Here is a 26,012-nt window from a genome sequence, read left to right as displayed (position 1 = left end):
CTAGCAACGCTAGTGTGACGTCAGTGGCCGTGCAGGGACCACCATGCACCTTGGTACCTAGCGCGTGTCGCGCCCTTGTCTCTTGCGTTTGTAACATTATGATCTATATCCATTACCAGCTTTGAATCGATAGATAAATATTTTTTAACAAATAAAACTGATATGTACTGATTCTATCTATTTGGCTTTAAAATTTAAATTTATTTGTTCATTAAAGTATTGATATGATTGAATGATAATTAAAGAAAGTCTGGATTGAGATCTGTCCCGTGGGTACACTACTGTCGCATCTCAAATAAAATAACTAAAAAAAATTTTTGAAAAAAATTTCTTGAGATGAGATTTGGTTTATGAGAAAAAAAACAATTCATTAATAAGTCACACAAAAAAACTGCAGAAATATAAAGTTTTAAAATGCGCAAATTATTTTATTTTTTGAACTCACATTGAAACTGCAATGTAAACAGCCACACACAACTCCGGTAAAGAAAGGACTAAATAAAATGTAAGTTAATACGCTGAAAATATTGGTTTTATGTTTCTGGCGTATTTTCGTTCGTGAAGTGTGAATGTGCAGGGCCCGGAAGTTGAGCCAGGGGGGGGCGGGCGGACTGACCGCGAGATGCGGCTCCGTGGTGGAGCGGCTCCCGTCGACCGACGGTTCCCCCGCGGCTTGGAGCCGCAGCCGCAGCTCCTGCTCTCTGGCGGCGGCGGCATGAGCCTGCTCCTCGGCCCGGGCTGCCCTCTCCCGCAGCCCCTGCTGCTCCCGCAGCCAGCGGTGCAGCAGGCGGGAGTGCTGCTCCCGGCCGGACCAGGCCGCCGCCGCCCAGCTCTGCCGGCGGAACCCTTGGCTCAGCTGCTGGAACGACCTGGCACAGCCACAAACGTAATGGGTCCAGCCTGAATCCTAACGAAACTCTCAACTGTACGGGAAGAAAACCCACAGATAATGAGGTCCAGCCTCAAACCTAATGAAACTCTCAACTATACGGGAAGAAAACCCACAGATAATGAGGTCCAGCCTGAATCCCAACGAGACTCTCAACTGTACGGGAAGAAAACCCACAGATAGTGAGATCCAGCCTGAATCCTAACGAAACTCTCAACTATATGGGAAGAAAACCCACAGATAATGAGGTCCAGCCTGAATCCTAAAGAAACTCTCAACTGTACGGGAAGAAAACCCACAGATAATTAGGTCCAGCCTGAATCCTAACGAAACTCTCAACTGTACGGGAAGAAAACCCACAGATAATGAAGTCCAGCCTGAATCCTAATGAAACTCTCAACTATACAGGAAGAAAAATCACAGATAATGAGGTCCAGCCTCAAACCTAATGAAACTCTCAACTATACGGGAAGAAAACCCACAGATAATTAGGTCCAGCCTGAATCCTAACGAAACTCTCAACTATACAGGAAGAAAACCCACAGATAATGAGGTCCAGCCTGAATCCTAATGAAACTCTCAACTATACGGGAAGAAAACCCACAGATAATGAGGTCCAGCCTGAATCCTAATGATACTCTCAACTATACGGGAAGAAAACCAACAGATAATGAGGTCCAGCCTGAATCCTAATGAAACTCTCAACTATACGGGAAGAAAACCCACAGATAATGAGGTCCAGCCTGAATCCTAATGAAACTCTCAACTGTACAGGAAGAAAACTCACAGATAATGAGGTCCAGCCTGAAACCTAATGAAACTCTCAACTATACGGGAAGAAAACCCACAGATAATTAGGTCCAGCCTGAATCCTAACGAAACTCTCAACTATACAGGAAGAAAACCCACAGATAATGAGGTCCAGCCTGAATCCTAATGAAACTCTCAACCATACAGGAAGAAAACCAACAGATAATGAGGTCCAGCCTGAATCCTAATGAAACTCTCAACTATACGGGAAGAAAACCCACAGATAATGAGGTCCAGCCTGAATCCTAATGAAACTCTCAACTGTACAGGAAGAAAACTCACAGATAATGAGGTCCAGCCTGAAACCTAATGAAACTCTCAACTATACGGGAAGAAAACCCACAGATAATTAGGTCCAGCCTGAATCCTAACGAAACTCTCAACTATACAGGAAGAAAACCCACAGATAATGAGGTCCAGCCTGAATCCTAATGAAACTCTCAACTATACGGGAAGAAAACCCACAGATAATGAGGTCCAGCCTGAATCCTAATGATACTCTCAACTATACGGGAAGAAAACCAACAGATAATGAGGTCCAGCCTGAATCCTAATGAAACTCTCAACTATACAGGAAGAAAACCCACAGATAATGAGGTCCAGCCTGAATCCTAATGAAACTCTCAACTATACGGGAAGAAAACCCACAGATAATGAGGTCCAGCCTGAATCCTAATGATACTCTCAACTATACGGGAAGAAAACCAACAGATAATGAGGTCCAGCCTGAATCCTAATGAAACTCTCAACTATATGGGAAGAAAACCCACAGATAATGAGGTCCAGCCTGAATCCTAATGAAACTCTCAACTATACGGGAAGAAAACCCACAGATAATGAGGTCCAGCCTGAATCCTAATGAAACTCTCAACTATACGGGAAGAAAAACCCACAAGATAACGAAAACGGGAATGAATGGGTCAACGTGAAAACCATTTGTATGCACACAAATGTTTTATAAGTTTTTCCTGACTTTTCTCTGAATTCCACCCAGATCAAAATTCAAAACATCAACTCCAACCTCCACCATCCCCATAGATAGCCTAGTTCTTGTTCCACATTCTTTATTATTTTTTTTTTCGAACAAAAATTAAAATTTAAACAGAACCTTGTGCAAGCCACTTTATGTGTATGGCTGTGCACTAAAACACCATCTGGAAAAAAAAAAAGGCTTGCACAGACTGGGTGATAGCAGAATGGAGCATGACATTTTCCCCTCAAATTACTATCACTGGAGAATTTTTATCAGTTTTTCCAGGATTAAATTTCACATACCAATTTCAACATCTCTTGCTTTTCACTGACTTTCCAGAATGAGGATACCATGAAAACGGTACCTGAATTGTCATTTATGAAGTTGCGAGAAAATTATCTGGGGTAATGACTGGCAAGGGGTTCACAGATAACCAAAAACACAGTTAAAGCAATGTAAAAAAAAAAAAATTGATTGAAATTTCTTTATCCTGATTATCTAGACCAGTGGTTCCCAATTTTTTTTTTCAGTCAGGGAACCCTATTATGATTGACTTCTTTTGGCGGAACCCCAACTCCTTCAAAGAAAGTTATTTGACAATAATTGTGCCTGCTTTATACAATATTCGTCCTGACTCACGGACCCCAGTGACCCTGCCACAGGATCCCAGGGTTCCCTGGAACACTTTTTGGGAATCACTGATTTAGAAAAACACTGTACATAACAACTGTCCCTCAAAGTAATGCCCTAATTCATTCCAGTAAAACAGAGCTCTAATCAAAACAGCGCTAGTCACATAAGTTTTTTCCATAAGGGAGTATTTTTATCAAAATAATTTGTTTTCCAAATAGGTAAGTGAGATTGCTGAATACCAATTTAATGAAGATGCTACTCCTGTTAAAATTAAATTACAGTACTAATATCTCTAAATACATTTCAAGTACATATAAATAAATGTTGAATAACATTTAGAAATTAAAAAAACCTAAAATTAAATTAAAAATTTCACGTGCTGCTTTGTTTACATAATAAGGTTTGGGCATAGCATTTTTTTAACTATGTAGGCACTACTAACATTTCTTAGTTACCAAATAATAATGTTATTGATATAGGAGACATATCATTTCTATTAAGAATTTAAAACTCATAAACTTAATACTTTCTATTATTAGAAAGATTATTTAACTTGTTAATGTGGTTAACTACTCTTGTTTACTAAATGTGTGTCTGCCATGATCACGGACATATGGATAGGTCTGGCCACTTACCTTCATTGTGTTGGCTTAGTGAAGCTCGTGGCGGCCTGCGAACTAACAGCGCTAGTAGTGGTTGAACTCATCATTAACATTGTGTTAGAGTTTCATTAAAACATGAAATTATTCCCAATTCCATTTCAATTTTTGAAAATTTTTTCCCAGATTACTATTTTTCATTTGTTTGGGTGCTTGGTAAATCCCTAATCTGTACCAATACCTTAAATTTTTTTCTCAATTTGTTAGTTAAGTTGAAGTGATGTTTCAGGAATCCACCAGCTTGGGTTTGATACCCACCGGTATTTTTTTAGTTTATTTCCCACAATATTTAACTATTCATCACAGAATTTAAATATGTTTAAAGGCATACAATTAGGCAGGCAATTAGGCAGGCAATTAGGTAGGCAATTAGGCAGTTAATTAGGCGGGCAATTAGGCAGGCAATAAGGCAGGCAATTACATGATTGTGTGAGGGTTTGAATAAAGTCACAAATCATGCTCTGCAGTAAATACAATACAAAACTGTATCATTAAAAAAAAGTTTTGTTTAAATATATTAATTAATTAATTAATTTACAGTAAACTTTACTGTATTGAATACATTAATTTTAAATACATACATTTAACGGTTCAAATATATTTAATTAATGTAATTAATAGTTTAATATTATGAGAAATAAAAAAAAATTTAAAAACAAACAGTACTAGTGGGTATTGAACCCGAACTGGCAGATTGGCAGGCCATATGCTTGACCACCGCCCCATGCCCCTGACTTGACTACACTTTAAAACATATTCTTAAATCATCCCTTATGCTTAATTAACAAATTCAGGAAAAAAATTTAAGGCATCGTTACAAATTACGCATTTACCAAGCATCCAAACGAATAAAAAAATAGTGATCTGGAGCAAAAATTTAAAAAATTGAGACAGAATTAGGAATTATATCTTATTTTATATGAAACTCTCATTTAAAATGTAATGTTAGTTAAGGGGGAAATACTAATAGTGCCATTCGTTCGCAGGCCACCACGAGCTGCACTAAGCTGACGAGACATACAAAGGCAAAAGATAAGGAGTTGCCAAACATATCTATTAGTGGTGCACCGATGCGGATACCGATGAATCGTAATCGGCGATTAAGGGTACTTACCGATTAATCGTAATCGGCGATTATCTTAACGATTACTTTGCCGATTATTAACGTCCTGGTGTAATTAAGTAGGTTTTTACCGTGTAATATTTTGTTACACATTTTAGGATGAAATACGGTAATATTTGTATATATTACAAAATTCATCTAACTCCGTCATATCATAATTACAGATATTTCGTTAAGTTTAATAAATCTCATTGCCTCGAACAATAAAAAAGACATTTTTCCTACACGTTTATTTACGTTTCGTCTTTTGTTTAGTGGCCTTGTACATTACCTATAGCCAGAGACGTAAAATAGATGGCACGCAATCAAAATACCACAAACAGTTGCAGTGGATTTTTTGACAATCGATCTTTTCGAGTCGTAGTAGCGGTACAAAATCGTGGTCCCGATACCTTCTAGTTTTTATCACTGTATTTTACAAACTCGTTATGGGCGTCTTTGGTAACATTATCCGTTGGTTATTTGTATGACGTGAAAAGTGAAAAAGTATTTATAATTTTATATATTCAGTTAACATAAATAAAATCACATGTGCTAGAATTGGTTTTTAGTCATTTTTATATAATTATAGTGAGATGGCGAGTAGGGAGAAAAAAAGTAAAGTGTGGAAACATTTTCTATAAACTCAAGTGAACAAAATAAAGCAGCATGTTTACATTTTTAAACGGTAATTTCTTGATGCAACCTTATGTGATAGTCAATAATAATGTTAGTTTTCCGCAACAAAAACTTACCCATTGTAAATTACAATTATTAGACTGTAGTTCAAGTTGTTTACAATAACAAATATAAATAGAATTTAATTTACACTTTGCAATGACTTAATAGTGTATTTTATATATATTTATACTGTTATTATAACTGTATTCTCGATTTTACCTAATCTTGTTATTAAATTCACATGGGAATAAAAAATGTGTGCATTATTACACTTAAAAAAATTTCTTCATTATAATCAGTAACTGAATCGGTATCTGCCGATTATTGCTCTCATAATCGGTAATCGAATCGGTAATCGGTAAAGTCATATCGGTGCACCACTAATATCTATGATGGCCATGATTTGTGACCATCTCATTTGCCACTAGTGCATCCTAATGGTACAAGGTAAACTAGTCTGAAAGCTTCTGGCTTTTCTTTCCAGAACTGCTGTTGACATATAGTTTTTGTACAGGATGGCATGATATAAAAATTTGCTGACACTTGGGTGTCATCGGAATGTGCAATGAAGGAAGCCAATAGCTACTTAGGAAAAAACCAAATATATTGTTTGTTGATTCGTTACATTTTTAATTAGTTTCATTATTAAAGCATTACACTGTATTTAATGCTACACAAGGGCTGTTGCCATTGTGCACGCAGCACAGGTAAACAGTCAAAAATTATTTTTGTTTTTATGGTTTATGAAAGTGAAATATGGCAAGGTTACTCCGCAAACTGGATAACCTGCCGCTGGATAATCGGGAGTCTACTGTACTGATTTCCCATAAAACTGTTGGCTTTGCTGATTGTGATGTCTTGTGAATTTGACAGGTCAACCCTAAATTATAATTTCTTCCATCCCAATAGTTTTTTTTTTTGGAAATCACATTTTATCCCACAAATTACTAAATGGTGCTCAAGTACATTTTCACAACCCATGCAAATGGATTGAGCTCAACGTTTCGTCGACACTGAGGCCATTAGAGATGATAAACGGTGACAAGATTCTAACGGAGTGTTGATGGAATAAACAAGCAAAGAAAATGGGAGCAAAAAGATAAAACCCACCAGCTAATGAAATGCCCTGCCATGTTTCCCACTTGAAAAAAATTTGGGTGCCAGGAATTAAACCAGAATACTGCACGTTCAACCACCGTGGCTCCCTAACACAGTTAAGCCAAATCTTGTTGTATATAAAAATCTTGGAATTGACACTTGAAATTTCTATCACTAAAATACATGTCATCTCACCTGCAACAGCTGATGAGCTTAATTCTTAGCTGGGAAACTTCTTTCTCCTTCTCATCTAATAGGCCTTCTTTTTTCATGATGACAGTTTTTAGATGAATGACCTCACTCTTAAGGTGCTCTGCTTTCTTGGAGGCGGCCATCTCTGCAAGTTTTGCTGTCAGCACTTCATGGCCAAGTCTCCCTAAACACACACACACATCTTTCTATTGAACAGTTGTGAGACTCAACAATATGGAACTGTTTGAGCCTAAGCTGAGTGTCACAATGAAAACTTATATATACACAGGAAATTAGAGTTAAAAGACTTATGCATATTTCCTTTGAGTTTAGTTATTTCGGTTGTTTTACAATTTTTAAAATCAAAACCACTGAATGTAATAGAATCAGTGATAACTGAAGGCTAAGCATTGCTGAGTGTGGATAACCAAAACTAAGATATTAAAAACAAGCATGTAAAAGTATTTGTTAAAATATGAATTATGATTTAGTATCATTAAACATGTTAATAAATTACTCTCCACTCTGGATATGCAAATACAATATTCATATTTAAGAATATTACGTGATTTGTATTAAAATTTAACTTGAACTGAAAGAAGTGATATCTTGCACACTTACTGCCAGGTGACTATTGACAGTGCTTAAAGAGTCTGTATGTCTCTAACGGCCAGTTGCACCATTCTGCTCTTCGATCTGTGGTCCAATGATCTTAGCCCAAAAATGATCTAAGGATCATTCTTCTAAACATTGCGCCAACACATACTGGGACTGATCTTCAATCACATGAACCGAAGTTCTTACATTTTCAATCCACGACAACAGGCAGCAGCAGAGTACTATTGGTGGGCTGGAACGATACGAAGTCGCTACAATTGATTATGACACGGAGAGCAAATGATTGATGCGGTCGCCACAAGATAGCAGCACACATAGCCGTTGCATAATTTTTAAAATTCTAATAACGACTGAAATCATATACCGGTATTTAAAAGTTATTGCAATAAGAAGCAGTCTGAAATATGTATGTATAGGTTGTGACTACAAAAATTCTTCTATTTAATATAAAATGTAATCCTGATGAAATAAAAAGCCTTATCGAAGCATTTAACTAAAATGAAATAAAATTAGGATTCTTTGCACGAGAAAAGGTTTGTTTTTTTCTCATGAGAAAAGGTAGTAACACTAGAATAAGTATAATTCTTTAAACATGTACATGTACGATATAAAATTTTGGAAATTATGAGCTCTAACATTTACGTCCGATCGAATTAACCTGTGGTAAAGTCCGTAAAAACTTCCGGCCACGCGTTTGCCTGTGCAGTGTCGATCCAACATCGTTGCCATGAACCGACCGGAGCAGCAGTTCCCCTCGAAGGGTCCCAGTGACCTCCGCTCAGCACGACGGTGCAACAGAAAGAGGATGTGGTGGGACCGGAGGTCAAGGGGCGAGGGGGTGTGGTGCACCGACCTATGGTCATCTTGTCGTCGCTGGCCGACTGCAGGTCCAGCACCTGCCTCCTGGCGAACTCCAGCTGCAGTTGTCGACCGGCCTGGCCGAGCTCCAGGGCCCGCACCTGTCGCCGGGCGACGTCCGCTACTTCCCGCCGGCGGTCGCTCTCCTGACGCAGCACCAGCTGCGAGAACACCAGTCCGGGTTTGACCCCTCGTCCACGTCGGGGTCCTCACGGGACGAGATCGGAAAGGAGCAGTGACAGAATAAAAGAGTTGGGCAAACAAAAGAACCCCGAGAAAACCCCACTGGCTTGCGGTGACGCCTGCCACGTATCGCAACTGCAAAAAAAAACCTGAGATCAACCTTGCAAGGAAAATTAAAACTTCGATCACCTTCGTTTGATGCACGAGTGATCGGACCACTCTACCACTGTGGACTTGTAATCGGAGACTTTTTTTTTTCATGGTGCCAAGCTATAATCCACAAATGTGTGATAATCAAGTCAATGTCATGTGTTCATTTGCCACCGCCACATTTCACCTTTATGTTTAGGTCGCACCTGATTTTTTTTAAAATTTGTTTTCCTGGGGTGTTGTTAGTTGGCTTCTAGTTATTCTGGATGTGAGGCATTTAAACATCAACGCCAGCTCAATCCATTTTCAGAAATTTTACAGATGCGAAAAACCTCTCACTGTTAGGGAATTTTATTTATTTACATGGGTTACAAGTTGTTTAAAGAACTTTTGTTCAAGATTTTTTTGGTGTGCTTTGGGTTTTTATATCCCCATAGTTTTATTAAATTTAATTTTTTGGATGCATAAAATGTGTTGTAGTAAAATTTGAACTGTGTTCATAAAAAAATATAATTTGGAAAGTCATTTTTAGTTTCCAGTTTGCAAGGAACAATAAATAATTAATTAATTGAAATTGGGGAAAGAATTATGTTGTAGGGGAGAGTAATATATATTGGACCACTTTTTACATAATGGCACATATCACCGAATCCCGTCAAGCTATAAAAATGAAACACGACTCATAATATATCTTGATTCAGTAGGTAGATAATATCAATCTGTTAATATTATAGCATAGTTGGAACTAGTAAAAAAAAATTATTTACGTAAGGTTGTCATTCGGTCCCATTAACGCAACCGGCATCTTAAATTAGACCGCCAGGGCCCTAAATTTTACTAAATCTGAAGGAAAAAAATATATATATAATTAACAAAAAATACACACAGTTTAGGATCATTATCATTTATATGTATTCTTTAAATGTAATCAGTCTTTTAAAAAGAACAATATTACTTTAGGAAGTCTTTGGAAATATTACTTAATCAACTTGAACACAATATCTCAAGCTTTATAATATATTTAAAGTCATTAGAAACTCAAAACTATCAAATAATCTACTAGAATAACTCTACTGAAGAGGATAATAATAAAATTAATTAACGAAATCATCACATATGTCAGGGATTGTGGTGCAGGTATCATGTAGCCATCTATTGCACCACATGCATTGCAGTCCACTTTTTCGAAGTAGAGCTTACCGCACAAAGCGCACACATTTTCATCATATTCATCTTCATCATCGTCACTTAGTTAGATTACATCATCGTAATCATTTCAACTGCTGAAAATTGACCTTTTTCATTCCAAAGTCTTCTTCACTACCTTTTGTTTAAGTTTTTTTTTCTTTGTCAGCTTTTCCTTTTTGTTGCATATTTTCTTGTGAAGATAGTTTATACAGGGATGATGTGCAACTTTTTGTACAGCTCTTCTTTTCTTGCTTTATTCTCCGGAACAGTTGACAAAATTGTCAGTGATTTTGTAAATTCTTTAGTTGACGTGGTGGGCTGGGATTCCCAGGTATTGTGCAGTTGATTTTCATCATTTTCTTTTTCTTTCGCAGAACTTGGAGTCGGTGGAATCAATTCATCTTTCAATTCACTTTGATTTTCATTAAGGGCATCTGCTGCTTCACACAGGTGTGATGGGAACACGTTTTTGTCTACTGGCCAAACTCCAGCACTGCGGAATCCATTTCACACATTGCTTATTGCTCTTTCGTAAGCTTCTCCGAACAATCTTGCAATTATATATTGAGTAACTTGCTTTTCGGGTTTTGTCCGAAGCCATTTCTCTACTCCTTGTACCTATGTAAAAGGTACTAAATGGCTTAAAGAATGACACATCCAAAGTTTGCTAGCTATGTGTGGTGTGCCCAGGAATTTGAACCATAATAATAATTATGCCATTTTCTCTTGCCCGCGTTAGCGCTTCAAGCTTTTTTTGTGTGGGTCGTATGCCCATCTGGCAGAAGCAACACCTTTTTTGTTATGTTGGCTTTACAATGGCAATGAAATGCTTAAGCCGCTTCACAAATTAAGCCGAATTAATGAAGCCAGTGTCCGAGATTGTGACAATGCTGTAGGCCGGGGCGCCATTAGCTAATTCTGGAAAATGTCTCGTTCTTTTGAAAATCAACATTGGTGGAATAAATTGACCAGTTGCACTGGCACAGCATACTGTAGTTGTGTTGATCCCACGCTCACCACTTGTCACTGATCCAATTTATTTTTACCTTTTAATCCCACAACTTTGTGAGCTTTTTTTTTATCTGTCTCGTATACATTGAAGATGTGTTGCTGGCCTGGATTGAATTATCATACAATCTTCTGAAGTAAATAGTAAAAACTAGACACATTCTCATGATTAAACCTTTTTACTCTATTAAGTTGACGAAGACTGATTTCTGGGTGTCTTTTCTTAAAAGTATAGAACCAATGCTTACTTGCCATCTCTTTTTCTCTGTTAAAGGAATGAGGGATTTTGTTGTGTTCTGCAATTTGGTAAGCTAAACGCAGCACATCGTTAATCATTAACCCAAAAATGTGGTTTTCCAGAAGCAAAAGATGGTCCACAATCTCCTTTTCCTGTTCAATGGAGAAAACTGTTGGTATTCATTTATGTGTAACATCATTTTTAGCAAATTTATTATGCAGTTTAGCATGATGAAAAATAGTATTAATCTATATCTCATAAAAAGTTTAAAATCAGTATAAGGAACTTTGCTCCTCCAAAACGGAGATTAAATAAAAATAAGTTAAAATGAAAGTTTGGTTTGAGCTGCTTTTGATGTAAAATGCACATTTGAAGCCATTTTTCCATTGGATTGAGCTGTATTGGTACATTGCTAGATGTTATAGAAAAACTAAGCAAGATGCTAAAGACGCTAACGGATATGATAAAAACATTATATATAGTGCTGTAGGTACTGCCAAAACATAGACTGTACGTAAAATATAATTAGAAATTTTTGTTAATTCTATAATTATGATAGAAATACACGACAAATATTTCAGCAGAGAGCTTTCTCCACTCCATCACTATTGCAGAACAAAATTTTCAACTAATTTCTAATTATATTACGGTATGCATGGAAACTTTATTTTGAACATAATAAGCAATTACTTACCAATTCTTTTTCTAGCTCAGTACATTTTTCTTTGACTTGATGAATTTCAGAGAGATCCATGGTTACTGAGAGGCTATTCTGCAGTTCTTTTGCTTGTTGTAAAGATGCAGTCTCCTTCACAAGGTCAGCATTGCTAGACTCCAGGTACGTGTTTCGTTCTTCAAGCTGAGTTATCTGCTCTGAACACACACCATCATTTAAAAACACTAACCAAAAAGAGAAATATTGTTGGGCATATATACAGACAACCACAAAAGTACAATGCATAAACTATTTTACGATAAAATATCTTGCAAGATCTGTTCTTTATAATATTACTAGCATAACCCGGCAGACAATGTCCTGCATTGATTTATTTATTTACCTCTATATATTTAAAATGGATGGTTTTTTTGTAATCTAGAACCTATAAAATGTTTTAAATGGTATTTCATTTTTAACTCGCTCACCAATCACAGTCACAATCACTATTTGTTGTTATTAAGGATTAAGGACAGTGAAAATCACAATATATCAATTTTCATAGCTCCAGTACCCGGAATTACCCGGGCTGAACACAGGGTGATATATTGTTCGTAAGTTAAAACAAAATGGATAGCGCTATATGACAGTGTGGTGGACATCGAGAAATGACACACAACTGTTGTTTGTATGTCTGTGACCTATGATTTTCTGTATACCCATGGCGATCGGTTGAACGATTTAGATGTTGATGCGCTGCAGCCTCATCTAGTGGCGAGTTATAGCAAAACGGATACAGTGAAAATATTCTCTGTGTTCAAATATCTACGATACCAATTTTCGTGGAGATTGATTGAATGGAGTAGAAGTTTATGCACAGCGCCATATTACAAAAAAATGTCTAGCATAAAAACCTTCTTCATGGAAAAACACTTAGATGTGCCAAATTTCATGGCGATCGGTCAAACGGTGTCGGAGTTTATCAACGTCATACGTACATACAAACCAACATCCTATTTTATATATATAGGTTATAGATATGAACAATGTACAGTTTGATTGATTAGGTACCTTTCAAAATTGAGAACATTTTTTCAGCATGATCTGCTTTCTGTTTTTCATGAGTTAGCTGCACCTCGAGAGCGGCCAGTTTCTTCGACAGCATCACAATCTACAACAAACAGAATTTTAATAATTGCACTGTTGACTGTCTTCCCATAGCTGGGCTCCGAACAACTAGTATGCCAACTCAATGTTCTCATTAATTCTAATCATATTATGATAAAACCCATGAATACTTTCATGTGAGCATGACAATGACATGTTAATAATAATCATGACCCTCTCGACAGCTGGACCCAGGGTCATGAGGTCAAAAAGATGGACCACAAGATGTAAAAGTGAAGACAGGAAAGCTAAGACTACAAAAATTCATCATGTTTACTATTTAAAAACTAATAAAAAAATTAATGAAATATGATCAGGGTTTAAAAAGAAAGAAAAATTTAAATACTAAAGAGTATATTTTTAACTCCCCTTAAAAATACTGACCAATAAATTTTTAAAAGAAAATTCATTCCCTAAATTATATTTCATAAAGTTAGTGAATTTTAAGAAAACATTACCACATATACAGTTATGCACAAAGATGAAAAGTTACGTTGACTCTTAAGATTAAAGTAGGTTCCTAAACACTTGGATACCAACTCAGTGCTCACGTAGAATCATGCAAACATAGGAAAACATTATCACCATCAATGGTAAACTGTTGGTATTCAGCTAGTCAATGCCCATTATGTATATTTAATATGGTAAAACTTATTAATGTTTTAGTTTAGTACTATTAAAACAGAATTTATGTGAATGACCACTGACTTAATAAATAATGATGCAGTTAATACCTATAATGTCTGGAATATACTACCTGATCATCATGGGTATCTTTAGTTACTGTTTCTTGACCCACAGACACCAGGGCTTCATTAAGATGTAGTTTCTCTTTAGCTTCTTGCAGAGCGCGTTCCAACTCACACTTGTTGCTCTGCAGCGTCTCAACCTCAGCTTGCAACCATTCAGAATACTGTTTCTCACACAACTGGAAAAAGTAGTAAAATAAAATGATAGAACACACGCTATACTCTATAGTCTCGTTCAATACAATTTCTTGGACGTACACTCATGGGAAAAATTCATAAATACAAAATAAGAAATGAAAAATTAAAATTTAACCCATTTACCTGCTTAGGTTCAGTAGTGGTATATCTGTTTGACATCAGCTGATTTAGGCTTGTTTTCTGAGAGTTAATTTTTCATTTTTTATTTCTTATTTTGCATTTATGAATTTTTCCCATGACAAACCATGCAAAACTGCAATAGTATATCAATATATCCAAGAAATTGTATTAAATCAAAATTCCCCATTTCATGAATCATTTAAAGAACCTATCTATAGTTTTGTTCAGTCACCCCACTTAACCTCTATTACACTTATGAACAGTCACTTGAAGACATAATTAATATTGAGAACAACATGTCTTGTCCACAAGGACATCTTACAAGAATACTTACAATACAAATCAGAGAAGTCTGAGAAGGAATCAGACATGGTCTATGGTACAAAAAAAAAACAATTCCAAACATTTGCTTGGAGTGATTTTGGACAAATACAAAAAACTAAATCAGGATGCTTGGATGGGTGGGTTTCCAACTCAGCTTCCCCAAAACATGAGATCTTTCACGAGTTGGAATAATGACACAACCTTTGAGTGAACAGAATACATAATAAGTTCTTCCTCAAGCTAAATAAATAAACTTTTTTAACAAATTGTATCATATGTGTAGACAATTAAAAAGCACATGGAACTCAAGGTCTGAACAAATTATTTTTATGCCAGGAACCTAAAGACTATTCTCAAGAGGATTTACAAGTGTACAAAAATCTTTTAGAGTTAACTCATGCACATTTCCGCAAATAACTATCCAGAAAGTCGCATGTACAAAGATGAAGATTATAAAAAATCGACATTCGTGCTAATCTCGTCACTGATTTTGCAGTACATGTTGAAGGTTTAAACACGCTAGAAAGTGGTCCGAACTTTGACCATGTGTATTGGGACAACCCAAACCAATTTGATATTTATCTGAGACTGCTGCTGACTTTGCTTAGTGCAGGGAACTTGGTATTATCTTGCTCTGCTTGTTATATACTGTACTGAAAAACTGAGAACAAAAAGGTTTCTGTGCATCTATCACCTGACCTTCACTCAAATGTATGAAATGAGAAATATTGGTCTTACAAAAATCATAATTGCAAACTGATAATGAAATCCAGACACTGAAAAAATTCCCTGTGAATAAATAAATGTCCACTAACTAAATTTTGATACCTAAGAGCAGATTCCCACACATAAAGGTTGGTAGCAGCTTAGCAATAGTATAAATATAAATATTCCTGTAAAAAAATGTATGTTTTAATAGGTACTGTAAATGAGGTGCTACTAACATGCAAATACAGTAAACTAACAATGTGCTAATTGTGGTGACCGGACTTTAGGGTGCTACTGTTGGCAACACTGGTGTTGTTATGTATGTACGAGGTTTTGTGCTATGTAATGGTGGCACGGCCACGTGTACTGCAATTATGTGCTTAATAAAGTATTATGTTAATAATACGCGGTAGTATTACACTGGCGACGAGTACGGGATGCTAGTAACAAAATTAATACAAGTAAATCGAAGTGGTTAAGGGAATGGCGGCGATTGGAAGAGTAGGAGAGTTTAGCCCACAAGAGGAAGCGATCGCATCATATGCTTTGAGGTTAAAGCATTACTTCAAGGCAAACCAGATTAAGGAAGAGAACAAGGTTTCAGTGTTAATTACGGTGATCGGGCCAAAAATATTGTCGGTGTTAAGCGATTTAGTGTCGCCAGAAGGAGTAGATACAAAGTCATACGACGAGTTGATTAAGGTGTTGGTGGAACACTACACACCAAGGAAGATTGTGGTGGCTGAGCGTTATGCGTTTTATAGCAGGGTACAGAAAAGTGGAGAATCAGTAGCCGAATTCGTGGTGGCGATCAAGCATTTGGCCACGACCTGCAAATTCGGCACATTCTTAGCGGAAGCTCTTCGGGATAAGTTGGTAGTCGGAAGCGCTGACGAACGCATTCGACAGCGGTTATTGGCGGAAGACTTGTCGTTCGAGGAAGCTTATGAACTGGCCATTCGACTGGAACAAGCGGACTGTCAAAAGAATGCTACGGAATTCGGTCACCGGGCAGCAGGCGAGATAGCAAGGTTAAGTCTCTCGGACAGGCGGAAGGAGAGGGGAAGTAGCCAACAGAGCAAGTGTTTTCGTTGTGGAAAGGATGGACATGGAGCTAATGTGTGTCCATATAAAGGGGCTACGTGTTACAACTGTGCGCGAGTGGGTCACTTAGCAAGACAGTGTAACACAAAAAGCGGGCACAGGAAACAACCTCCCCCAGAATTTCGACCGGTGCATCAGGTAACGTCTGGGGAGAGGAACGAGTATGCGGTGGAGGCTGATGGTGTTGAATTGGCAGGTGGTGAGTACCCTATATACTCTATGTATAATATGCAGATGGGGACAGGTGTAAAAGGGTATCGAGTGGAACTCAAGATAGAAGGTAAGCCGCTGATAATGGAACTAGATACTGGCGCTGCAGTTAGTGTAATACCGGAAAAGATGTATCAACGGTACCTACACCACCTCAAGTATGTACCCGCAACAGTTCAGTTGAATGCATATGGAGGTCAAACGTTGCCAGTACTGGGGCAGGTGTTTGTTGAAGTAGCGTACAACCAGCAGGTAATGCGGCTACCATTGTTAGTGGTGAAGCAAGTAGGGGTTGATATGCCAGCTTTAATAGGGCGGAACTGGTTGGAACGATTAAAGATGGACTGGCGTTCCATTTGGAAGGTAGAGGTGATAGACCTTGAGAGGAAGAGAATAGTCAGCCAGCTAACACACAAGTACGCAGAAGTGTTTGGAAAAGGAGTAGGCACAATTAAGGGTCATACAGCATCGCTCCATTTGAAGCCGGGAGCTACGCCAAAGTTCTGCAAGGCCAGGTCAGTTCCCTTTGCCTTGAGGCCCCAGGTGGAAGCCGAACTGGTACGGCTGGAAAAGCAAGGTGTGATATATCCAGTGATGAAAAGTGAATGGGCGACACCATTAGTGTGTGTAAGGAAAGCTAACGGGGAGGTGAGACTGTGTGGGGATTTTAAGGTGACGTTAAATCCTGTGCTTGACAAGGATTACTACCCACTACCAAAACCGGATGACATATTTGCATCCTTAGCGGGACAAGCAATATTCTCAGTGATTGACCTGTCCACGGCTTACCAACAGTTGGAAGTGGCAGAGGAATCACAGCCATTGTTGACGGTGAACACTCATAAAGGGTTGTATCGGTTCAAGAGATTACAGTTTGGACTATCCTCAGCCCCGGCAATATTTCAATCAGTGATTGAGCAGATAGTAGGTGGAATGGATGGAGTAGTGACCTATTTGGATGACGTGTTGGTGTCCGGCCCGACTATGGAGTTGGCGCAGCAGAGGTTGGAATGGGTGTTGGGGCAGCTGCGCAAACATGGGGTGAGAATTAATGTGCCAAAATGTAAGTTCTTAGAAGCAGAGGTTAACTATCTAGGAAGAGTAGTTAGTCGGGCAGGGATGAAACCGACAGATAAACTTCTTGCAGCGATCAAGGACGCACCGGAACCGACCAACAAGAGTGAGCTCCGAGCGTATTGTGGTCTGTTAAATTATTATGGCCGGTTCTTACCACAGTTGTCCAGTCGCCTGGGAGCGTTATATGAACTACTGAAGCAGAATGTTACTTGGGAATGGACTTCGGAGAGGAGCCGCCTGTTCCATGACAGCAAGGGCTGGCTGTTACAATCAAGTATGCTCGCGCACTATGACCCAGCACAAAACTTGGTGTTGACATGTGACGCTTCACCAACTGGTGTAGGGGCCGTATTGTCCCAGGTAGATACAAAAGGTGACGAGCATCCCATTGGTTTTGTATCCAAAACCTTGTCGGCAGCAGAGAAAAATTATTCCCAATTAGATCGAGAAGCCCTTGCTCTCGTACATGGGGTGAAGAAGTTTCACGATTATTTGTACGGCCGTAAATTCATTCTCGAAACGGACCACCAGCCACTCACTGCTATATTTGGTGAGAAAAGGGGAGTACCCGCGATGGCGGCGGCTAGGTTACAGAGGTGGGCAGTACTACTGTCGGCTTATGATTACGAAATCAGATATAAGCCAGGCAAGCAGTTGCCGCATGTAGATGCTCTGTCTCGATTACCCGTGAAGGATAGTGAGACGCTTGAGACGGACGAATACAGAACCGTACCAGTGACCCAGTTTACGACCATGGTTAACTATGTGTCACCAGTACGTGACAAACCAATAGGACCAAAGGATATTAGTCAGGAAACAAATAGAGATCCGGTGTTGGCAAAGGTCAAGGATTTCATCCTGTATGGGTGGCCCACCCAGAACAAGACGGCAGAACTGGAAGTGTACTTCCGGAAACGGGAGGAACTGACAGTGGAGGAGGATTGTGTCCTTTGGGGACATAGGATCGTTATACCAACGGCACTTTGCAAGGCAGTGCTAGGTCTTCTACACGAGCAACATCCAGGAACGACGCGTATGAAGATGCTGGCACGAAGCTACGTGTGGTGGCCTGGGTTGGACAGCCAAATTGAGGAAATGGTAGCAGCGTGTCACTGTTGCCAGAGTGTCCGACCAGCAGCACCGAAGGTTCCCTTGCAGCAGTGGCCATGGCCAACTCGGAAATGGCAACGAGTACACATAGATTTTGCGTTAGTTAGAGATAAAGACCTATTGGTGGTGGTGGATGCCCATTCCAAGTGGGTGGAGGCCATTATCATGCAATCAACAACAGCAGAAGCAACAATTGGGAAGCTCAGAACATTGTTCAGTGCATATGGCCTGCCGGAACAGATAGTGTCAGATAATGGGCCACAATTTGCATCAGGAGAATTCAAGTCGTTCATGACGAAGAATGGCATTCACCATACGCTGACCCCCCCATATCATCCGCAGTCAAATGGGTTGGCGGAGAGAATGGTACAAGAAGTAAAAAGAGCGTTGAGGAAATATGTGACTGCACCCGAGGGGGCTTCGCTCTCATTGCAGCACAAATTGGACAATTTCTTGTTTTCATTTCGGAACACTCCATCATCAACCACAGGAGTAACGCCAGCGGAGTTGTTTTTGATGCGAAAACCACGCACCCGATTAAGTCTGTTAAAGCCTTCTCTGAACGATAAAATGCAGAATCAACAGACTGCCCGTCTGGAAGGTTCAGCAGCAGCCGGACGACAGCCAAGACACCTTGTAACAGACGACGAGGTTTGGGTACGCAGTGTTCGGGGAGAGAAGCTGGCATGGTTGCCAGGACGGGTGAAGACCACCATCAGTCCTGTCACGTATGAGGTTTTCGTTGACGGTAGGGTACGCTTTTGTCATGCAGACCATCTGAAGAAGAGGTACGGGGCACAAGCGGAACCCACGGAGGGGAGTCCCCAAGGCGCAAGAGGAGATGGGAGCACTAGACCGCAGGACACATTATGGTACAAAAGAAGCACTGCAAAGGCACCCATGGAGGAGCTTCAAGAAGGTGCGGAGAGGCGACCAGCAGCAAGATCACAAGAGGAGGGGGTAGAAGCAAGAGTGCAGACAGAGACGAGGCTCACACCGGAGAAGTCGCGAGAGGAAGAATGTTTTCGTGGGTTTGCAAGGGAGGAGACTAAAGAGAGTGAACATCAAGGGGCTTATAGAGAGGTTCACTTGAAGAGAACGGTACGAAAACCACAAAGACTTAATCTATAAGCTGGAGTCGGCGAGTGAGAGAGGTCTGGTAGTTGGCTATTAGTGGGAAGGAGTGTGGTGACCGGACTTTAGGGTGCTACTGTTGGCAACACTGGTGTTGTTATGTATGTACGAGGTTTTGTGCTATGTAATGGTGGCACGGCCACGTGTACTGCAATTATGTGCTTAATAAAGTATTATGTTAATAATACGCGGTAGTATTACACTAATCAATAACTTTCCGAGTGATTTTAAATGCAGAACATATCTTCAGCAGCAATTAGAAATTTCATTGTGTACATATAGTTCACTTTATATCTCCAAATTCACACAAGAGACAAAGTAATATAGATATGTGAAGCTTTGGAAAATCAAAGTCAAACTGTGTATATATATTTTTTGTCTTTTGTAAAAATTCAAAAACTTAGAATAAATACCCTGAATATTTTATAGAGAGCAAAATACAGTACAAGCCCAATTGAACATGGTTGTTCACGGACATAACACCTGCATTATCTATCTGCTAGTCACATTTTACCAAGAAGAGTTCAGGAAAAGTCATTAAAAATAGATTAGCACTGTTAGCACACTGACAAAACATAATAACAGAATGCAATACAGACGTGAAAGTTAACGGTTTTCAGGCACCCTAAATTTAGCGTTGAAAAATGAAACATTTTATGATATTTATTTTTTTTTTGCCTCTTTTTCAACTTTTTGCATAATTTTTTCTTATGTCTATTCAACAGTTGAGAGAATAGAAACACAGCATCCAGACTCATTCATAATCAGTGCTCACACTGTGATAAGTTTCATTCAAAATGTGACAACAGGGTAGGGAAAAAAGGCATGCATTGGTGAAAAAAATGAAAGGAATGCCATACTATTTAACTACCTTCTATTTTCTTACACATAGATTCAATAAAAAAGTAAAACTCAAAGAATGTTAGAAATTATTCTTATATGATAAATTTGCTTCAGTCTCATCTCTCTCTTTTTATTTTGTCATATACAGAATATATTCAAGTTTCTGCGACCTGGCAAAAGGAAAATATACAACTGAATTGCCACTAGCTGCTTATCCTTTAAGAAACTGTTCCTCCCAGTCAGAAACATGAGTATTTTACCTTCTGTCTCAACCTACCACATGCCACTTCTGAGAGCACTATCAACAAAGAGGATACTTGCACTACAGAAAAGTAAATAAACTTATACAAAGTACACTTAACTGTTAAAAGTTTTGGTTCATTTGAGCTGTGTATACACATAAAAATATAGAAAAAAAAAAAATCTTTTTATTAAATTGTAAGATGGCTTATATTTATTTTATGCTGTAACTATACATTTACCAGAGAAAAAGCAAAAATCCTGACAGGGAATCACTATTTTCACAACTTGATTTCAAGCTTTTTGAAATGATGCTTGGATATGAGCAATAATTGTAATGTGTTCACTTTTCAAATGTAGCTACATATTTAAGTTTTATGTTCATCTTGGCTGCCACAAAAATAATATTTATTTTTTTAAAATATCTGCTTTTTATTTACAAGCAGCTAAACGTATCTCATACTGTTCTTATTCAATCAGTGTGTAGTATACAGAATGTGCTGAATTAAACACATATTCAACCACTGAAAATAGTATCCATGGAATTTTCTTAATGTAGCAAGAAATTTTTGCAATCTTTAGTTCCTTTGACTTCGATTCTGATTTTAAAAAAAAAATGGTCTTTGCACACTCTTACCGTATTGTCGCGGGTTGAAATTTTGCAGGGTTGTTGAAATCAAATTTAGGGACTTTACTGACGGGACTCTGGGCTGGCTGCTCTGTTCACTCGTCAGCGCAAGTGGCGTGACCATGTAATTGGGGCACGGGGCCGGCGCGGCGCGCTGCGGGCTTGCAGAATTTTGTTTGTTTGTTTGGCCGCGCGCTGGCGCAGCCACGGGCCGCAGTTACTGGGGCGCGCTGTCGTAACAAGCCGCGCGGTGTGGCCTGCACATTGGGGTAGAGGGGGGGTAGTCTTCCCAGATGTTCTAGTTAGTTGTTTAGTAAATTTGACTTCAATAACGAGCTTTTGTTATGGTAGGCGCGGCAGGGCGCGCGAATTTAAGCGCAAGTGAGTGGTGACTCGGGGCTCACTCAGGCGGAGGCTATGCGTCTCACCTGTGGTCACGAGTTGTTAGTTCGTTCGTGATGTAGGAATTCAAGCTTTCGGGCGGAAGCTATGGTCGACGCCAGAGGCCACGAGTCGTTTAATTTAAGTTAGGTCATAATGTAGTCGTCAAGCTTTCGGGCGGAGGCTATGGCCCTCGTCAGGGGTCACGCGTCATAGTTTTTAAAATGTAATGTTCGTTCGGGATTTCAAGGGCAGGAGAGGCCCCTACGTTATTTTTTTAAAGTAATCGATCAAGAAAGGCTTTTCGGAAAATGTGAGTATGGACTTATCTTTGTTTTAATTTTAAGTATTAATTATGATTTGAGGTATTCGGAAGGACTAGGGAAGTGTTTAGTGAAGTTCTCTCATTCTCTCTCTTGTAAGGTCGTTCAATCGTTAAGGAAGTAAAGAGATTATTGTTTTAAATTGTAATCCCGCTATTTAAATGTTCTTTAAAATGATGTTGAGTATTTGACTTTAAGAATAAAATAATTTTAATTAAGTATTATGTTATTTTGCAAAATCTCCTTAGTTCAGCTCTCACCAGACATCCTGTACGGGATGACGAACCTATGATCCTAGGTACAGTAAAGTATTTTATGAAGTTAAGACTAGTTGATGCCAAGCGAGTTGTTTCTATGTAAAGAGCTACGATTCTCGCCCCCCCCTCTGAAGGTGGATCGTGACAGAAATGGCGGTGGCACCGGCTAGGTGCACGTGACAGAAATGGTAGAGTTCGCCGGATAGGTTCTATTTCTGGAGAGAGAGAGAGGTAGATTTTTATGTTTATTATTAAGTTAGTTTCAGCTTCTGATAGCAGGTTATTAAAAGTTTACTTGAGGAGAGGATTACGGAATTTAATCTAAGAGGAGGAAGTCTTTGAGATTTTTTTTTTTGACGTAACAGATGTTTATTTGAGGATACTTGTAAGGATAAAGTTTATAGTGATAAGTTGTTTTAAGTCGTTGAATTTATTGTAGATTTATATCGGGGATTATTACGTGAGGAGAATACGTTATAAGTTAAATGCTTATTAGAGATAATGCAAGTGGTTTAATTTAATTGAAGTTCATTTTAAGATTGTAGGTTAAGAGAATTATAATTTAAAATAAAGTTTTTTGTCGTAAATAGGAATTATTTTCAAGAGAAGTTTGTTTTGTTTTCGTGCGCGTAGGAGACGAGACGTACGAATTAAATCAGTCGAGGGAAGGATAAACGTTAGAAAGGAATTAAAGAGAAAACGAGAGTTTATGTAAAAGAGAGTTATAGAATTTATAGTGATGTTTTGTTTTAATTAGAAAAATGTTGAGAGTTGTTTCAGAACGACACGTCAGTGGACGTGGCAGAGTGAACACGTGACGGGGAGGTGCTGAGACCTAGCGGAGAACGGAGGAACCGCAAGCGAGGGTTGGCGCACCTGATGGAATTCGGTGACGTCACGAGCACGTACAGAGACGTGGACGGCCGTGACCTTGTTTTGATCAGCTGTACGGTAACTTAACGATAAGAAAATAGACTATTGGTTAAATAAATTTAAATTTAAGTGTGTTTTAGGAGAAGAGGAACTTTCAGTATGTAAGTAATTTAATTTAAGAAGTGTATGATGTATAGGCTAGAAGTGTTTCGTTGTAAGTTGTTTATGTTTTTGTTAGTTAAATCCTACCTCGGTTTTAAAAATATTTTTTTGGGATTTGTAAACATTATTAAGGAGGTACACTATAAAATCGATAAGCATTGAGAAAACTGGGAAGGCTAGATTTTGTGTGTAGAGGGAATTTACTCCAAAAGAACAGAGAGACAAAATTAATGTTTTCATTAGGGCGAGGGACCCTAAGGTGAGGTGTTGTGTCCCTGGGAAGTAGGGATTGTAGAGCAGACCCATAGGAGATGGGCTGGCTACGTGAATTAAGGGTTAGGAGAATCCTGAGAGTTGTGAGTAGTTTGGGGCAGGAGTTCCCCATGGTAGTACCGAAGTGGCTTTCCTGTATGGGATAGGGTACCATTTCAATGAAGTTTGTTGGTGGGGTTAGAGCCCCCTGTGTAGTGGGCCTATAGCAGATAGGCACTACAGTGAAATTTTTGGTTATTTTGTGAGGTAAATTCCCTGGAGGTTAAGTAAGATTGGATTCAGTTAGGAAGGAGGGAAATGAGAAACATTGCTGTAGAGAGTTAGTGTACTTGCCTAATGTGAAATTGAATTTTACTAAATTAATTTAGGAGAAAGTTTTGTTCGGTAAATAAATAATAATGGAAGATAGCTAGATAATTAATTAATTTTTTTTGAGTAAGGTGTTTTAAGTAATGAAATAAAATAAGGTGAAGTAATTTGAATAATTGGGGAGGAATTTCTTTAAGAGTGTAGATAATTGTTTTTGAATTTATTGAGATATTCAGCCAGTGAAGTTTGAGTGTGAGAGATACAGTGAGATTTCAAGGAAATTGGTTGTTTATTAATTAGGACGAATGAGATTTTATGATTTAGAGTCAGTAAGCATAGTTAAATTTACGACATAATATTTGTTGACAGTTTACAGTTATTAAGGAGAAAACAGAGTAATCTATTTATTTTTATTTTAAGGGTTTGAAGATAAGATTATGAATTTTTTTTTTGAAAGTTTCTTGGGCATGTTTGAATAATTTGTATTTGGATTTTAAGAAATTACAGAGAAAATTTAATTGATTTACATTAGTTTGGAAGTATGGAGGTTTAGTGTTCGATTAGCCCTAACTTGATGGTCGGATCCCAAAAGAATGCCGTAAAACCGATAGCCAATTGAGAGGAATGCGGTAGGCGCTTGTGTAGAGAGGGGTTGTGGGAAAGCTCCTTGGGACTGATGGCAGATCAGGGGCCCTAAATAGTGTGTGATGCTGTAAAACCAGTGCAGAGAAAGCCTGGTATGCTTAAATTTTTGGGCACAGGTTATGTAAACCTGGGGTTCCATGGGATTTAGTCATGTTAGCTGCTGTGAGACATTAAGATTTCCAGGCTCCATAGTAAATTCAATGTAAATTTTTGTTTTCTTAAAATAATAAATTTGTTTTTAATTTTTTTTGAGATATTTGATTTGTAACAGTGAATACAGACCCCGAGGAATAAGAGTTGTCATGCTGTGAGAGGAGAAGGTGGTAGGCCTAAAAGGGTACAGGCACCACAGAGGTTATGTGCATTGCATAATTTAAATATAAGGAAACTTGAGAATTTGAAATTTTGTTGTTGGTTTGTACACCCATAAGAAGAGTATAGGCAGAATTTTTATTGTTATGAGATGTCTAATTTAATTGAAAAGAAGAAAGTTTAAAGATGCAAGGTAACATTATTATTGTAATAATTGAAAGAGATTAAGAGGTAGAGAGAAATAGGCAGTTTTTGTTTGTAAGTACTAAAGTTTACATATAGAAATTTAGTAACTAAGAATGAATAATAAGTTAAGTCTAGTGTAAAAGTTTTTTTTAAGTTTGTTAAGTTAAGAGTCACAAGTAAATTTTTTTTTAGAGAGAATGTCTTTGATAGGAAGTATTAGAAACTTATGGGAATTTTAGGGTAACATAAATAATGTAGGTAATGAATAATAAATAGATGGTAGGTCTTAAGTTAGGATTAACATTTGAAGCAGAATTTAATTAAGAAGAAGGAAAATAAATAGGCCTAATGAAAAGAACAAAAAAGGATTTTATGGTAAAGCATTTTTTTTTAAGTAATAAACAATGAATAATAATGTTGTTTCAGGGTAATGTGTACTAATAATACAATTTTTTTTTAGGACCAAAGAACAGGAATTATGTAATTTAAATTAACATGTATTTTTGAAACTGTTACAGATTCCTTAAGATGAGCTGAGCAGCAGTCCAGTTTACAAGATGACAAGAGTTCGAGAGACAAGATACAAGATCACTGAAACAAGAGCCAAGACTGAAGATTCAAGAGAAGAGAAAGCTGGCAGCCATGGACTTACAAGTGGAGATTAATAAGGTCATGTAAAGTTTTATTTTTTTTTATGGAAGACAGTAACTGGAGTTTTTTTTTGTTATAAACATTATTTACAGA

General features: G+C 38.2%; 1 protein-coding gene across 5 annotated transcripts in view; it reads right to left on the bottom strand.

Annotated features, from left to right (window-relative positions):
• The window catches only part of LOC134531780 (centrosomal protein of 290 kDa-like), a 140,435-nt gene that overhangs the window by 40,702 nt on the left and 73,721 nt on the right, over positions 1–26,012 (bottom strand). For all 5 annotated transcript variants that reach the window (XM_063367689.1, XM_063367687.1, XM_063367688.1 and 2 more), the window contains exons 21-26: positions 13,860–14,030; positions 13,007–13,106; positions 11,975–12,153; positions 8,509–8,674; positions 7,041–7,221; positions 617–869 (exon numbers count right to left, since the gene is read on the bottom strand). In XM_063367689.1, coding sequence (XP_063223759.1) covers positions 617–869; positions 7,041–7,221; positions 8,509–8,674; positions 11,975–12,153; positions 13,007–13,106; positions 13,860–14,030 — 1,050 coding nt within the window. The remainder of the gene's footprint in view (positions 1–616; positions 870–7,040; positions 7,222–8,508; positions 8,675–11,974; positions 12,154–13,006; positions 13,107–13,859; positions 14,031–26,012) is intronic.

Source organism: Bacillus rossius, chromosome 5, assembly GCF_032445375.1.
Source record: "Bacillus rossius redtenbacheri isolate Brsri chromosome 5, Brsri_v3, whole genome shotgun sequence".
Classification (NCBI taxonomy): domain Eukaryota; kingdom Metazoa; phylum Arthropoda; class Insecta; order Phasmatodea; family Bacillidae; genus Bacillus; species Bacillus rossius.
The sequence above is the reverse complement of the archived record's forward strand: the minus strand, read 5'-3'. Positions and strand labels throughout refer to the sequence as shown.